The sequence below is a fragment of the Oncorhynchus kisutch genome, linkage group LG1 (genome assembly GCF_002021735.2).
Source record: "Oncorhynchus kisutch isolate 150728-3 linkage group LG1, Okis_V2, whole genome shotgun sequence".
Taxonomy (NCBI): Eukaryota; Metazoa; Chordata; class Actinopteri; order Salmoniformes; family Salmonidae; genus Oncorhynchus; species Oncorhynchus kisutch.
In genome coordinates this window covers 56,742,324-56,759,393 of record NC_034174.2, presented here as the reverse complement: position 1 = coordinate 56,759,393, position 17,070 = coordinate 56,742,324, and the positions used below count along the sequence as shown (strand labels likewise).

The window sequence follows — 17,070 nt, the reverse complement described above, 5'->3', positions numbered from 1 at the left end:
TTGACACCCAACCTATAGGCTTCAGTTGGGCTGAACCTGCCAAGTTAATGTATGTGCTTCAGAATGTTTTAATTATAGCCTATGCCCAGCCTTTTCTCCATTTTAGTTTACAATTTGTATCATGTTAAATATTAGCCACTATTGGGTGCCACTGTCAGTAATACCCACACAGTGTTCGTTTTCTTCCATTTGGCATCATTCCATTCCATGTACCTTTCTTTCCTCTGTCAAGTTGTTTCTGAGGACCATTAGCATCAATGGATCATATTAGGCTTACGATGTGCAATAATTTGGGACATGTAGCCTATTTCAATCATTATAGATCTCAGACCACATGTAGCAGGTTAAATCTGTAGCCTGGCACAAGGTTCACGACAACTGGACCGTTGATTAGTGAGAATTAGGGTAGATTCATAGGACTAATGTTTAACCCCTATGGTACACTTTTTTTCCACCTTCCAATATTTCATGGATTAAACTTAAGTATTACAACTTTCAGGATGAATCAAAACACTATTTTATTTGTCATCCATATATTTTGTGCATAAAGTCTCTTTTATCCTGTTTTTTAACAATTAACAGATACTTTCCTGACCCTAAAATATGCCAATACATTCTACAAGATCAGAGTGTTTCTAATAAATGTACTCAAAACCCTATAGAATAAAAACTTAATGAGAAAATCTGTTGGCAAGCAAGTGGGAGGGTTTTTCAGCAGTTGAATTACATTTATTCAGCGTTCGCAAGGGAACCACCTCTACCAAAGCCCATTTTTTCAACTTCATAAGGTAAGTCTGAATACCAACTACTGAGAAGAATGTAGGAAAGGCGTGCATAAGAAAGGTGTAATTTCTATGTCGGAATCGGGCCCCAAATGCATTGTGTACATGCTATTTCTTAACTTTCTATCTGCACTCATTCATTCTGGAGAGGACTGAATTTGACCTTGTCTTCAGTTTCTGGTGTTATGACCATGCATTAGTTAGCAGCACCATCTCTAGCGATGAAGATGCATTCCTCTCCCAAAGTCACCGAATACACTTGTTTTATGTGTTAAAGCAGATATATTAGATGCCCCCTAAATAATGACATTTCAGTGAGAGCAAATGAAATGGGCCAATAGCCAAACTCATTAAAAAAAACAAGAATACATGGCATTATTTTAGGCTTGTTGAAGGGGGGTAAAATGGATACAAATCACCCTGTGGCAAAATGTAATATATGAAAAACTGCACCAGATTGTCCCTTGCATCCCAATGAGGGATTATCAAATGTAGCCACATCACAACCTTAAATGGATGGGACTAGAATGAATTGGTTCATTTGCATGTGTCTGTCTTTGTGTGTAACACTCTGTCCACACATGTATGCATTCGGTGTCTGGGATTTAATGGTTAAAATGGGAGGGTTGGATCTTGATTATATCAGTATTTTGTTTGATTCTCGCTGAGATTGATGTTTCACCTTCGTAATGCTATTGTAATGTAGGCTTGACATTCATTGTATATAATATCTATGGTTGGTTGATGAAATGTGTTGAAAGAAGAATTATTCAAATCTATTGTTCAACATTTTGGTCCCTTTATTTGATGTTACCACATTTTCTAACAACAAAACAACCATGGCAATTTCATCACCAGTTCTAAATATCACTTTGCTAGACAAAAAAAAATAAAAAATTATACAAATTCAAGAAAAAAAAGGAGGAAAACAAAATAGAACACAGTGGAGATATGAAAAGCCTAATTAAAGCCTATCGGGAAAAAAAGGAAAACAACTTGCATTCACATTATCCTCTCTTCCATTCAAAATCCAACACTGTTTCTCTTTGTGCTTTCAGTCACCAAACAACCGCATGTCAATAGTACAACTACGCTGTGAGTTGATGTAAGACTTCTTCAAGTCACTGTCCATGTTGAGCAAAACATTCTACTGAAAAAGCCCTATACAACACTGTACTAAAACCATTCAATGGACAGAAAACACAACAAATAAAAATAAAACAGTTAGCTTGCAAAATTCAGGCTGGGACTCGCACCATAGAACGCTTGTAATTTATAGGTTAATTTCCAAATGAGCCAACATCTGCAGTCTACCTTGAATGTGATTTATGCAAACGCGGTAACATTGCCTATAAAACTAGAGCGCTTGGATCAAATCCCTGCCTCATTCAAGAGTTGGGTTCACAATTTCAGATTCTGGATTCTGTTTCCATGTCAAACAGTATGTATTAGATGCATAGGGAGAGAGTAATGGCAGAACACACGTATGGTGTCCATATTAGGACATCCTTACACAAAGCCAAACTCCTAGAGTATGGGCGCAGAATGATCAAGGATCAAGGATCACCAAAACCTGAGGTTGGGCAACAGTAGGGCAGGGGCTGCTACAGTGTTTGACAAGCTTGAGGTGCATATTACTAGAACATTGTCCCACTCCATCCTTCGGGCTGACACGTTTCTTCACAATTTGGTTAAAATCGTACGTGCGCTTAAAGATGTGAATATGGCACTGTCGATCAAATTACGCAAGAGTTGAATGGGTGTTTGAAGGTAAAGCAGTGCAAATTACAAAACACATGAACGCTTTGATGAATACTGTATACGTAGCGGCAGCATAGAATGCTAAAGCGTTGACTGACTCTCCCTTTCAATGGAGAAAACCAGAATGGGCCTCGGAATTCTTGATTAGTCTGCTAGCACAAGAGCCATGGGACACCAGAATGATGAGAACATGCCACAATATCAAAACAAACCAAAACGTTGACTGAAGACATCACATTGCGAATGTGAGAAAATCAGTGTATGAACATGGATGTAAACATGTTGCAAGAACCACAAAATCCAAAGAATTACAAAATGTATCTGCCATTTTATATTCAACCTGTTGGGGGGGTCGGGGGCATATAATACAGTCGTTATTAAGGTTCATTAAAAAGAGGTGCAAAGCCAGGGAGAGTTTGAATCTTCTGTCTTTGTCTGTCTGGTGGTATCGGTTCTGTTGGTTGGTCTGCATGTATTTTTATTAGGATCCCCATGATCTCAGCTAATCTTCCAGGTTGTAATTTTACATTGAGGGTGTGACATTCAAGGCATATATCTAAAAAGGAAATGACTGTACAAAATCACATCACAGTTCAAGATGGACACTGAAGAGAGAAGAAAAGGGTTGAGGTTGTCATTTCATTTTTCTTGCAGATGTGCGCACATGAACCCAGTGTGGAGGGTGTTTTTTCTTCTTCTGTACAGTTTCATGTGTGTGTGGTTGCACCCACACATCCCCTGCCTCGGATGGGTTGGTGTTTCTGCAGTCAGCACTGTGTCCCACGGACACGAGAGGCAGTCTCTCAGAATGCGCTAAGGGCCTCCAGAGCAACTTCATAGCAGAATTTATACTGTTCCTGGAAAAGGGAAAGACTAGTCACACATCGGCATCATGTTTTCATATCATCTCTCAGAAAGTGAACTTAGACATCAGGCTCATGGATCATTTTGTACATTTTTATAATGAATAAAAAGGGAAACTCAAGCACACTGGGGATATCTATGCTTCCAACAATAATATTATCAATCTCTTCCATGAGTAGCACGGGTTCGTAATTCAAGTGGGAAAATAACATTCAGAGACAATATAACAGTAGATAAACAACAAAGATAATCAAATAATCTTTGATCTAAATACATTAAATTCCATGCAGGATTATGACAGCATCTTCAAAGTCTACAATAACCTTTTTACTACGGTAGTTGTCTTTTGCTACCAAAATCTGCTAATTCTAAGTGAACAGCTGTGCCCAACCTGAGATGGTTCTGTGAAATTGAGCATCTTGTTTCCGAGGTTATATTAGAAGGTATAGAGACATCTGCTAAACAACACCTGCCATAGCAAGTCATCAGCCTGAGGATATGTGTGTGTGGTGTGTGTCCGCCTTACTGTCTATGGTCTAAAACCTGTCCAATAGAGCCACAACTGTGTGTCCTACGTTGCTTATATAGTAGGTACGGATAGAAACCGTCCTCAAGCCTCTTATACAGTACCATATCACCCTAACTGTTGTGGTCAGTGGAACGTACCATAGTCTCCACCATGTTGGATTTGTTGTTCCTCAGCGTCTTGACGGTGTGGAACACGTCTACAATGTTCTGCTGCTGGATCATCTCACTGATGCTGCAGATGGCACAGAAGGTACCACTCCGTCCACCACCCGTCCTGTTGGAGAGAGGTTAGGTAGCCTAGTGGTTAGAGCATTGGACTTGTAATCAAAAGGTTGCAAGATTGAATCCACGAGCTGACAAGATAAAAATCTGTCATTCTGCCCCTGAACACTGTTCCTAGGCCGTCTTTTAACTGACTTCCCTAGGTAAATAAAGGTAAAAAAAATATATAATAATAATGTATATATACATATATATATACATACACTGCTCAAAAAAATAAAGGGAACACTTATACAAGACAATGTAACTCCAAGTCAATCACACTTCTGTGAAATCAAACTGTCCACTTAGGAAGCAACACTGATTGACAATAAATTTCACATGCTGTTGTGCAAATGGAATAGACAACAGGTGGAAATTATAGGCAATTAGCAAGACACCCCCAATAAAGGAGTGGTTCTGCAGGTGGTGACCTCCTCAGTTCCTATGCTTCCTGGCTGATGTTTGGTCACTTTTGAATGCTGGCGGTGCTTTCACATTAGTGGTAGCATGAGACGGAGTCTACAACCCACACAAGTGGCTCAGGTAGTACAGCTCATCCAGGATGGCACATCAATGTGAGCTGTGGCAAGAAGGTTTGCTGTGTCTGTCAGCATAGTGTCCAGAGCATGGAGACACTACCAGGAGACAGGCCAGTACATCAGGAGACATTCAGATCTAGGATGTGTTATTTTAGTGTTCCCTTTATTTTTTTTGAGCAGTGTATATAGTTGAAGAAATGGGGATGAATGAGGATAGAGAGAGAGGTTAAAACAGGGGGATGAGAAAGGGACAGATAGAGCTCGGAAGAGGAACAGAAAGGGGTATAAAGAGGTAAAGGAAGAGAAGGAGACATCGAGAACAGGGGAGGGAGAAAGATACATGTAAAGAGAGGTGAAAAGGATGAAAGGGATAGTAAAGGACAGAGAGAGTGAAGGAGGACAGAACGATAAAGACAGCTGGGCCTAAAAGGACCCCTCTTCAAGCTAATGAGTAGTCATTCTGACTGCAACATCTTACATTTGAAACATGCTATCAGAAAAATAATAATTTGGTTGTTTTTATGAATGTCCTAGGTAACAGAATACAAAAGAAAAAAAAATACACCATAGCATTTTCATTCGTTTATGTTACGGCTATATGTAAAAACAAAAAAACACCAAAATTCAAGTGTTCAATAAATTTTATTCGTGGAGTGCCTTTGTTACAACTATGAAATAGAAAGTAAATGTGTTGGAACATGGTAACAGCTTCTTTTCATAAGGACAAAACAAACAAAATACCCAAACCACAAGATGCACGATCAGCAAAATGATGAAAGCATCAGTAGCCTAAACAACATTATAGGAGCCAAGTGTGCTTGATAAAATCAGCACAAAAGCAATAATTAAATTATAATGAATATAAGTCTTTATATGACACCAGTCAAAATAGTTTATTGTCAGCTCATGCTTAGATGGAATATGCAGTTGGAGCATGTCCATGTCACATAAATAACAAAAGCTTGTGAGTGCGTTGCTGATGTTGTTTTTTGCTTGAGATGTAGGGTCTGCTCTCTCATTGATGACATTTTGTGCTGATAATTAATCGTCACTTAGCATTGTCACCGGCTTGTTCTATCCAAAAGGTCCCTCCCTTTCTCTCTCCTGCTTTCATTTGGTGGTGCGGGCACCAGCGCACTGTTCTGGCATTTTTTTGCGCTCAAGTCTCGGAGGTGTAGATTCAGGCTCAGAATCAGACTCAGAATTAGAAGAATAAACATAAGAGATGTCCTGATTCATTTCATCCCCACCATCCGAGTAATTTTCATTCAGAATTTGTAGCAATGCTAACGCAGCATGTGCATCCATTTTGTCTTGGCCTTCTTGCCATTGTAAATTAAGCACACTCTCACAGTGTACTCCAAGTAGGCCAGAGTATACTGATAAGACTGCTTGGATTCGGGGGACTGGTATGAGACTGACCGGCTCAAATTGGCCTTATGTAGCAAAATTTCATTTTTTAAAATTTATTTTTACATTCGATAAGAGTAGTAACTCATAGCTACAGTAAAGTAAAAGTAGTAAAAAATAAAAAAGAGTAAGGTAAGGTCAAAAATGACTTAAGTGGTACTTGAAAGTATTTTTACTTAAGTACTTTACACCACAGAGTGCAGTTTAGTAACAGCCAAGCTAAGGCGTAAATAACACTGATACCCTGACGAAGACAGCTTGTCTGTCGAAACGTTATTATTATTGCATCTTAGCTCCTAGAGTTGTTCTCCTTTTATTTTTCAAGTGTTCTCCTCCGCTAGCCAGCACCTCACCTAAACAGGTGTGCGTTTCTTTTGCCTCAAGAAATCAATGGGCACTTGATTAGACTAGCATCAGTGAACTGTTACAAAATAGGTTTTGTTTGGTATTTTGGGCAGTGGGGAGAGAAATCACATCCAGGACTTATCGTGTTTTGTTATCGTTGGGGCTGGTCCTTGAAATCAGTCTCCACTATGGATTTTCATCCTCACTCTCCCTAATTTAAACTTCATAATAGGGTCCATAATGTGCCTAAACCACTATGAAGCCAGTGACTATGAGAATGGGAGAGGTGCTGTTTGCTTGGCTATAGCTGACCATGCTGTTAACTTCTTGGTGACAGTGGGGCAGTATTGAGTAGCTTGGATGAATAAGGTGCCCTCTGGTCATAGGAACAACATGAATGTGTGCATGAGGCAGAAATAATGTGGTGGGGCTCGAGTTTTGTCATCAGGTGGAAGACGGTGTCCCCTCTCTCTGGTCAGTCTCACTGGAGGAAAGGAGAGAGCAGGGACCTGAGAGGCAGACCCTCTGCTGCTCTCTCCATCTGCTGACACTGACCATCAGATGCAGGTACCATCACTCCAGTGAAATAAAACATTAAATTATTTCAATTTATTCTCAGCTGTGCCTCACACATTGTACAACTGATCTATTTTGTTATGAAAGCTTGAGTATTGAAATATAATATGGTCTGAGAAGAACACTATTAGCATAGCCAATATGCTGTGATAATGTATTAGGCCTACCACACAAACCTCATTCCAACATATATTTGTTTATTAGTTTATTGTTGCATTTTTTAAATCAAGTTAAAACAAAATCTGAGCGGTGGATCTCAGCTTGCCTTTTGACTTCCAAAGTGGTGACCACTGCTCTAGAAGAAAACAGCACTAAGGAAGCATGCAGTGATGAATACATTCATAGAGCACATTCCCTATTGTCATCCTGTCTGAGATGAGTATAGTGTAGAATATGAGTAGGGCCAGCCAGAATATATACAGGGAAGTTCTTCCACCACTACCTTAACAGTAAGGTAAATGTCTACATGTTGCGTTGTTTAAAACTAAAACTAAACTTCACTCATTCAGTAGCACAATTTCTTTTAATTTGAGTTAATCACAGCATAGTTTCTGCACTTTCAGAAACTCTACCCCTCCACATCCTGTCTGGGTTTAAATATTAGGCCCTTGTATTCAATGTCCATGGACGTGTAACTGTCCTAATATGGACATCGTATAGGTGTACAACTTCCATGAATGTTTGAGTCTGTCCTAATATTGACACTGCAATACAATGACTGAACTCCTTCTGAGCCCCTTTAACTACTCACAGGCAGTGGACCACGGTGCGTCCGTCTCCCCCGTCGTACTGCTCCTGCCACTTGGCCAGACGTCTCACCAGCTGCAGGATAGAGCGCTTGGACAGGGGAGTGTCGCGGTAAGCGGGCCAGCCAATGAACTGGAAATGCTGCACCAAACGGTAACCGTCCTGGGGCTGCCAAAGACAGTGAGAGAGAGAATCATAAATGAATGCCATCGTCAACATCATTGTTGTCGTCAACATCATCGTCATTGCCATTATCAAAACATCCTCAGCATGGACAACAACACAGTCAGCATCCTCATCATAATCATCAACCTAATGCTAATCTTCCTCCTCATAACCGTCACGAAAATGTGTAGATAAATCAAGTTTACCTCTGTGTCCACTGTAAACCTAAACCACTCAAGTAATTAAATAACTGCTGATGCAATCCCAGTGTCTTTTGGCTCATTGTGGCAATGCTTTCCTTAGCCAGAGCAGAGCCAACGACTGGCAACTACAATAAAGACGTCAGCTGGGAGGAGGGAGGGTGGGGGTCAGCTGAATTCTGTTGTGCATGAGCCGTGTCATCCGCTTGTGGCGGTGGTGATGGAACCATTTCATGGTAAATTGGAGATGCCGCCACTGTGGCATTTCGCACCGGCACAGAGCAGAGCGTTGATTTGCTGGCCAGCAAAGCCTGCTTGTGATGCTGGTGAAAGTGGGAGAACCATGAGTGAACGAGAGGCAGAGAAGAGGAGAGAGAGAGAAGAGTAACCATGTGCCACGAACACAGGGATTCGCATGGTGGTGATTTAAACGGGGTCTAATGAGTAGTACCGTAGAACAAAGCCCCCTCATATGAAATCAGTCTGAACCAACCACTGCTCTGCCAGGCTGGACCTGTCTGTTAGCGCCATCTGCATTGGCAGGGCTCAAAGCAGAGGGTGAATATTTACAGGGTGATAAACATGATACAGACCCTGGCCATGTTGCAGATCCTGAAGATGCGGTTGATGATATCTTCGTCGATGTCGGCTGAGATGAACTCCACCTGGATGGGGCCATAGCAGCAGGAGCTCTTCTCGGGCCAGTACTGCATGCACAACTAGGGATTGAAGAGGGGTTTAGCCATAGAAATGTCGGTGCACCGATCACAGGATATTGACTTGAATGGGAATGTCCGTTCTAGTTGTAGTTGTAGTTCTGGCATGAGCTACATCACATGTTAGGTACACCACACACTGGTGTGGACACTGTTGTTGACTACTTGGGGATTTTACCCATTGGGGAGCACTGAAAAAATTACATAAACTACACATTGCTTTAGCTATTTGAACAAAACCATCTGAGTTGAAATGCAAGGTCATACTGCTGGGCATAAGCAATTGAAGGTCATGTGCATACAAAAGAAAAGCCTTGACCTTATTGGCCTCTGCACGGTAAACCTACATCTTAGGGCCATGATGGGTTATCCTCCAGTCTACAGCTTTTGAAGGGTTCCAACTTTTCAAACCAGTTAACCCTCAGTCAGTTGGAAAATGTCACTACTTGGGAACAAAATCTATATTTTTTTATGTAAATGGCATGTTATAAAGGGTCCAGACACGTTTTTAGCAATTTCCCTTGGTTTGAGAAACTTACTACAGCAGAGATTGACTTCCTGAACCTCATTCTGGAGTTCAAGGGCATCCCAAAAACCTTTTTTTTTAAAGACACAAAAAAAGTGTCTGGACCCTACATGCCATTTATATAAAAAATACAGATTAGGTTCCTAATAGTGAAACTCTCCTTTAATATGGGAGGTATTGATGTGTTCTTTGCTAGGTTTCAATGTGGGTGTCTGAGTGTTCTGGGAGCTATGTTGGATAGTTAAACCCTGGGCAGAGAAAAGAGCAGCTCTCCTATGAGGCTTATCCTGCTCCATGAAACTGTGTGTGTGAGAGTCGATGGAGGAAATGACAATGGAGGGATAGATGGAGATGAATAGAGAGAGATAGAGCATGTGTAAGACCCCCCGAGCAGACCGACAGTCAAAAAGATTATTGGTCTGTGTGTATGTCGATGTATGTACACCCATATGTGTGTGCGAACCCCAGGGGTCAACAACACACACCTGTGCGGCATCCATCTCGTTGAGCATTACTATCGAGGAGCAGTTGTAGTCGAACACCAGCCTCCAGAAGTCGGCCACCGTGTTGGGCAGTGGGTGCTGGGTTACGATGAAGGCTGCTGGCTGTTTATGGCTCTGGAAAAAAATCAATGACAAACACCACAACACTTCAGCCCCCAGTAGCGAGAGAGAGAGAGAGTAAAAGAAGAGAGAGATGAGAGAAAGAGAGCGAGATGAGAGAAAGAGAGCGAGAAAGAGAGAGAGCAGAGACGCTGGTGGGACCGCTAAAACAGCCACGGGTCACGGTGGGTTTCCGATGCCTGATCAACTGGTGGCGAGGACAAAGAGCCCGGCGAACTCCCACAGACAGTGTTAACCTTGCATCGTGATGCATTGACAAGAGAAACCCCACTGCAGGTCATTACGCTGTTGCCAGACAAGCAGGCCGGGTCTGAGAAAGACACTGCTGGCTTTATTTGACGCCACTTCTGTGCTTGTTATTGCCTGCCGTTCTTTTCTCATCAGCTCCGTGTGGCTTATCTGGATTTGCGTGTGTGTCGTTTGGTAGATCTGCTAAGAGGGCCTAGAGTGTGAGGCTGCTTTCGCAGTCATTACTTATCATTTACCACAGTGCTATCACTTAATGGTGTGTTGGTTGATGATCAGTTGTCAGATGATGTTGTTGGTTATCTTTTTTATTGCTGTTGCCCTTTGACATTTCATTTTCGTAACCTGTTATCTAATTGAGTTGCATTTGCATGTACCCAGTCACTGCCTCCCCATTACCCACACAAAGAAATTCAATAAATACAAAACATAACATCCCTATTCTAATTAATAACGCAACAGAACTGAGGCATATCTCAAACTAACTGACCTGTGTCTTTTCCAGGTTGGATTACATCAGCCAAGCTAAATCCAATGGTTTACGCTACTTGGCAGCCTCTGACACAATTTGCCTCAGTCATGATTGGTGATGTTCAGACCTGCGTGGGTTCAAATAGTATTTGAAATCTTTGAGCGTTTGTTTGAGCCTGGTTATAGAGTACCATATGGGTAGGGTTTGCACATTTGGGACAAGGCATGTTCAATCAAAGCAAGAGAGGAGAGAGAGAGAGAGAGAGAGACAGACAGACAGCGAGAGAGAGAGAGCAGGCAAGAGAGAGAGCAGGCGAGAGAGAGAGCAGGCGAGAGAGCGAGATTCATTTACATCCATGAGGGCAGCGTTGATGTAGTTACTGGACTCTCCGTCCACGGAGATGAGGAAGGGCAAGCATCGATCCACAGACAGGACATCCATGCTGCGGTTCTTGTCGTGGTTCCGGGGGAGCAGTCCCACGCTACAGTCTTCAGGCCGGACCCGGGGAGTCACGATGTTCAGAGTCTGGAGAGGGAGGATGTTATTTTGACAATTATTATAAGGTTTAACAAACATATTTTTGGGGGGAAGGAAACCTCCATTTACTTACCAAGAGTTGCTGAATATTTTCATCTTCGACACCTGCATTTTTTTTGTCATAACTCCTCATGTAACCGACAGGGTATCAACAATCAAACCAGAGTTGTTCGCGAGACACAAGACCATATTAGCTAAAGCCTATAGGCTAGCACCGCTCACCTGAGGATCTGTCCATTTGTATTTCCTTTGTTTGAGGGGTGCAAAATCCACTTGTCACTTAAATATCGCTAGATTGATTGCTTTCATTTTACTCCTGCAACTCTTTCATACTCTTGCTTGTGCCTTTCGTTTTTCCCCATTAACGCTACGACCACAGAAATGTTTGTAATGACCTGTCAAACAATGGAATACATTGTCTTTCTGATGCATCTATAAGAACGCTAAAGCATAGTCTGGGATTAAACGCATCGTCTTGATAGTTACATCACAAGAAAGAGACGAAAGAAAACTATTTTGATGGGTGTACAATTGATTTGTAATTAAAAAGTAATCATTTAATACAGTTGAAATGTTTACAAAATAGATACCCTGAAATGAAAGCAACTTCCAAAGATGAACACTCGGATTATAGTGATACTATGTCCGATCTTGCAAACAATGTAAATTATGTTTAGAAAGGTGTAATCCAGATCCAAGAGTGTTGATTTTTAATCCAAGGTTATCCTGCTATTGACACACTTGTTGAATTATGCAACTGAACATGACAGCAACAGTAATCAATGACAGTGCAGGTGAGTGCAGATAGGCCTATACAGAACAGGTTTTTGGTGGATGCAGGCCTGCTCCACCCCTTGATGTTAATGTATTCATACATGGAAATACATCTAGTGTGTTTATGCAAATGAGTCATATATGATTTGCTTTAAAAAATGTTTTTTTTATAAAATACCTGACACCATTAGAAAATGTATATATACAGTGGGGCAAAAAAGTATTTAGTCAGCCACCAATTGTGCAAGTTCTCCCACTTAAAGAGATGAGAGAGGCCTGTAATTTTCATCATAGGTACACTTCAACTATGACAGACAAAATTAGAACGAAAAAAAATGAAGAAAATCACATTGTAGGGTTTTTAATGAATTTATTTGCAAATTATGGTGGAAAATAAGTATTTGGTCAATAACAAAAGTTTATCTCAATACTTTGTTATATACCCTTTGTTGGCAATGACAGAGGTCAAACGTTTTCTGTAAGTCTTCAAGGTTTTCACACACTGTTGCTGGTATTTTGGCCCATTCCTCCATGCAGATCTCCTCTAGAGCAGTGATGTTTTGGGGTTGTTGCTGGGCAACACGGACTTTCAACTCCCTCCAAAGATTTTCTATGGGGTTGAGATCTGGAGACTGTCTAGGCCACTCCAGGACCTTGAAATGCTTCTTACGAAGCCACTCCTTCATTGCCCGGGCGGTGTGTATGGGATCATTGTCATGCTGAAAGACCCAGCCACGTTTAGTCTTCAATGCCCTTGCTGATGGAAGGAGGTTTTCACTCAAAATCTCACAATACTTTACACGGATCAGTCGTCCTGGTCCCTTTGCAGAAAAACAGCCCCAAAGCATGATGTTTCCACCCCCATGCTTCACAGTAGGTATGGTGTTCTTTGGATGCAACTCAGCATTCTTTGTCCTCCAAACACGACGAGTTGAATTTTTACCAAAAATTTATATTTTGGTTTCATCTGATCATACGACATTCTCCCAATCGTCTTCTGGATCATCCAAATGCTCTCTAGCAAACTTCAGACGGGCCTGGACATGTACTGGCTTAAGCAGGGGGACACATCTGGCAAGGCAGGAATTGAGTCCCTGGCGGCGTAGTGTGTTACTGATGGTTTTGTTACTTTGGTCCCAGCTCTCTGCAGGTCATTCACTAGTTCCCCCCGTGTGGTTCTGGGATTTTTGCTCACCGTGTGATCATTTTGACCCCACGGGGTGAGATCTTGCGTGGAGCCCCAGATCGAGGGAGATTATCAGTGGTCTTGTATGTCTTCCATTTCCTAATAATTGCTCCCACAGTTGATTTCTTCAAACCAAGCTGCTTACCTATTGCAGATTCAGTATTCTCAGCCTGGTGCAGGTCTACAATTTTGTTTCGGGTGTCCTTTGACAGCTCTTTGGTCTTGGCCATAGTGGAGTTTGGAGTGTGACTGTTTGAGGTTGTGGACAGGTGTCGTTTATACTGATAACAAGTTCAAACAGGTGCCATTAATACAAGTGGAGGACAGAGGAGCCTCTTAAAGAAGAAGTTACAGGTCTGTGAGAGCCAGAAATCTTGCTTGTTTGTAGGTGACCAAATACTTATTTTCCACCATAATTTGCTAATAAATTCATAAAAAATCCTACAATGTGATTTTCTGGATTTTTTTTCTAATTTTGTCTGTCATCGTTGAAGTGTACCTATGATGAAAATTACAGGCCTCTCATCTTTTTAAGTGGGAGAACTTGCACAATTGGTGGCTGACTAAATACTTTTTTGCCCCACTGTATATATATATTTTTATCCTCTTTTCCTCCCCAATTTCGATCTTGTCTCCTCGCTGCAACTCCCAAACGGGCTCGGAAGGCGAAGGTCGAGTCATGCGTCCTCCGAAACATGACCCTCTAAACCGCGCTTCTTAACTCCCGCCCGCTTAACCCGGAAGCCAGCCGCACCAATGTGTTGGAGAAAACACGACCGAGGTCAGCCTGCAGGCCCGCTATGATGAGCCAAGTAAAGCCTCCCCCAGCCAAACCCTGCCCTAACCCGGACGACGCTGTGCCAATTGTGAGCCGCCCTATGGGACTCCCGATCATGGCCGGTTTTGATACAGCCCGTGATCGAACCCTGGGTCTGTAGTGACACCTCTAGCACTGTGGTGCAGTGCCTTAGACCGCAGCACCACTTGGGAGGCCCATATGCATTCTGAGAAAAAAAAGTGATACTTGAATTCCCGCTATAATTCAATATCAGTCAATATCTGGATTTAAAAAATGTATTGTTCTTGGAGAAAGCAAATGTAACTCCTTTTAGTTGGAAAAGGCTAATGACATGCCTCTTAGGAAGAAAAGCGAAGGACAGACAGACAGACAGACATAGACAAGTAGACAGACAGATGGACCAAGAGTTTAAGAGTTAAGAAGTGGAGGGTGCTAACCTGAAATTCATCCTTAATTTGGCTGGAGTTGGTCTGTGGGTCCAGTCTGCTGATGTTGTAGTATATGGCTCTGAATTCACAGACTGGGATGGCCGTGTTTCCACACAGGCAGGCTTCGAGGATGGCGTCGTGGACAAAAACATACTGCTCCTGGGGTAGGAAATGATGAGATAACAGGTGTAATGACATACAGTTAGATGTTCATGTACTTCTACCCTTTAGGTCAACCTCAAAACACTAACCACCTACTTTATCACAGCACTTCAACCAGTAGTTGGACCCGATTCAAATCCATTAGTCTCAATTCACATGTACTGTTGAAAAGTGTCGAGAAGCAGAGCAGTGCATACAGGTACCGAGCACAGCTGTAGAATTTTGATTGTACACGGCGACACAAAAACATAATGTGTAGCCATTATTGAACGTCAATACGTCATATCTAACACAGTTCTGCGAAGCAAGCCCTGCATTTTCAACACGTACTCTCGTGCTCTGATGAAACGGATTTCATAGCCTGAAGAGCGCTTCGCATAAATTTGCATTTTGAAGCATGTAAAGTAATATCCTGTGGAGAAGTAAATGAACCACAGGAGAAAAGGCAGCCATGTTACAGCCTTAAAAGGAGATCAAGAGGCTGTGTGCGGTTCAACAGCGGATGCATTGTGCTCATCAAGTAGCCAGACATATTAATTCATCTCCAAAATCCCAGCCCTTTGCCTGTGAATAGAAATATGCATATTTTCACTCAACAATGCAGAAGGCTCAGGGTTTAGAATGTTAATTGCGGCCATGAGAGCCGTCCGGGGCTAAATCCATCCAGAGTTGACCTCCGCTATCCATTACCTTGATAGCTGGTGCTACTCGGGAGCAGAGAAAGCCTTTTAAAAGATGAATTGCTTTTTGTTGTTTTGTGCCGGATTATCTTTGAATAGTGCTTTAAACTGACACAATTTGCCCTATACCCATTAATGCACCCGGCATCCATTTTTAGCCATTGAAGTGGCATATATAAACACTGTGTATGACATACTGTAATTCTATCTACTCATCATTGTATTCACACGAGTACGAGTTGGGACTAACCTAAGAAAAGTTTGCTGTCGTTTTATTATTTTAGGGGGGGACTGCAAAACAGAGTGGCCGACTGGACGCAGGGTCATAACCCTAAGACACCCGAAGACACTTAGCAAACACACCTGCAAACTCATTTGCAAAAAAAAAACACAAAAAAAGTGTGCGGGACTAAGATATCTATTATTCAGCGTGTATGTAATATTAATAGGAACATTGGGATGGATGATGCATGACTGAGCACACTCCAGAGGTAGCTAGGCTAGTCCGACATGGGAACTCTTCCAGAGGAGACGCCACATACACTTGATCAGTTGGGATATCAAGTGTGGTGATGGTGTGTATGAACGGTTGCTAGTCGTGGAGTCGCTGAGAATATACAATGTATATCGGTCTAGTGGGTACACACATGGTTATGGAGAATCCTGATGCTTATTCCTGTTGACAATAGCCGGATTGTCGTTATGGCTATTGACCGTGGACTAGCAGTCAGCGTGATTGAGGGGAGCAGCTTGAGCAAGATGAGAATCGCAGATTCGCTAATCTTGATCAAATAATGAGTAGTTAGTTGGATGCAAGGTGATTTGTAGAGCAGTGATTCTGTGTGGCCCGACTGCAATGTAGTTCATCTCAAACACACACATTATCTCACAATAGTTGTTTCCCCCATTCTCTCCACTAGAGAGAAGATCTTGGAATGGCTAGTGTTAGACTTGAGTAAAGACCACTGTTCTGTGGAAGCCATCACTTACTGCATGATCCACTGGGAAATTTAACCCTAATAACCTGGCTTGGATGTCTGGCAGCTGAGGCCCAGATCCCTCTATCTCAAAGGCTTAGAGACAATAGAAGTAGAATCTGGTCTGAAGGTCTGAGTTCCTTTCCTGTTCTAGAGATTCTATTTCTATGCTTTACATTCTCCCTCCATAGGACTCACTTCCTATCTAGGCTTTTAGACCAGTGGCCACCAACCTTTTTTGAGTCAAACATTAACGAGTTAAAAACAGTTCAGTAGCAGACGTCTGTGCAGTAGGCTATCGGCCCAACACATGCTTGAATTGCCCTGCCAATGTTTTTCCTTCTCAGACCAATTTGAAATTATATTGAAAAAATATTAGGTATATGATCACACTGGTAATATATAATTTGTTGGATTACTGGTGAGGCACAGCTGAGTGAGCATAATATATATATTTTTTTACTGGACTGACGGCCTGCATCTGACGGTCAGTTTGAAGAGAGGGGGGGAGCAGCGGTGAGGCTGCCTCTCAACCGACTCACCGTCCCTCCGCTTTCCCTCCCTCAGCTGAGAAAAGTTGACAGTCTTCTGCCTCATGCACCAATTCATGTTGTTACTCTTATGACCAGAGAATGCAAAATATTCCTTGTTATACTCATTCATTGCAGCTGCAGTGCTGGTTGTAGAGTGAGTTGTAGAGTGAGTGGAATTAGGGAGAATGCACATTTGACAGCGTATGGGTTATAAAAGTGTTAACCGTGCT

The 17,070-nt window shown here is 42.1% G+C and overlaps 1 protein-coding gene across 7 annotated transcripts in view; it reads right to left on the bottom strand.

Annotated features, from left to right (window-relative positions):
• Positions 1-1,567: 1,567 nt before the first annotated feature.
• The window catches only part of LOC109891034 (receptor-type tyrosine-protein phosphatase T), a 400,507-nt gene continuing 385,004 nt past the window's right edge, over positions 1,568-17,070 (bottom strand). For all 7 annotated transcript variants that reach the window (XM_031827335.1, XM_031827341.1, XM_031827357.1 and 4 more), the window contains 7 exons: positions 14,498-14,647; positions 11,116-11,289; positions 9,909-10,040; positions 8,775-8,900; positions 7,821-7,984; positions 4,074-4,209; positions 1,568-3,400 (listed from right to left, as the gene is read on the bottom strand). In XM_031827335.1, the coding sequence (XP_031683195.1) occupies positions 3,347-3,400; positions 4,074-4,209; positions 7,821-7,984; positions 8,775-8,900; positions 9,909-10,040; positions 11,116-11,289; positions 14,498-14,647 (936 nt within the window). In that variant the 3' untranslated portion in view covers positions 1,568-3,346. The remainder of the gene's footprint in view (positions 3,401-4,073; positions 4,210-7,820; positions 7,985-8,774; positions 8,901-9,908; positions 10,041-11,115; positions 11,290-14,497; positions 14,648-17,070) is intronic.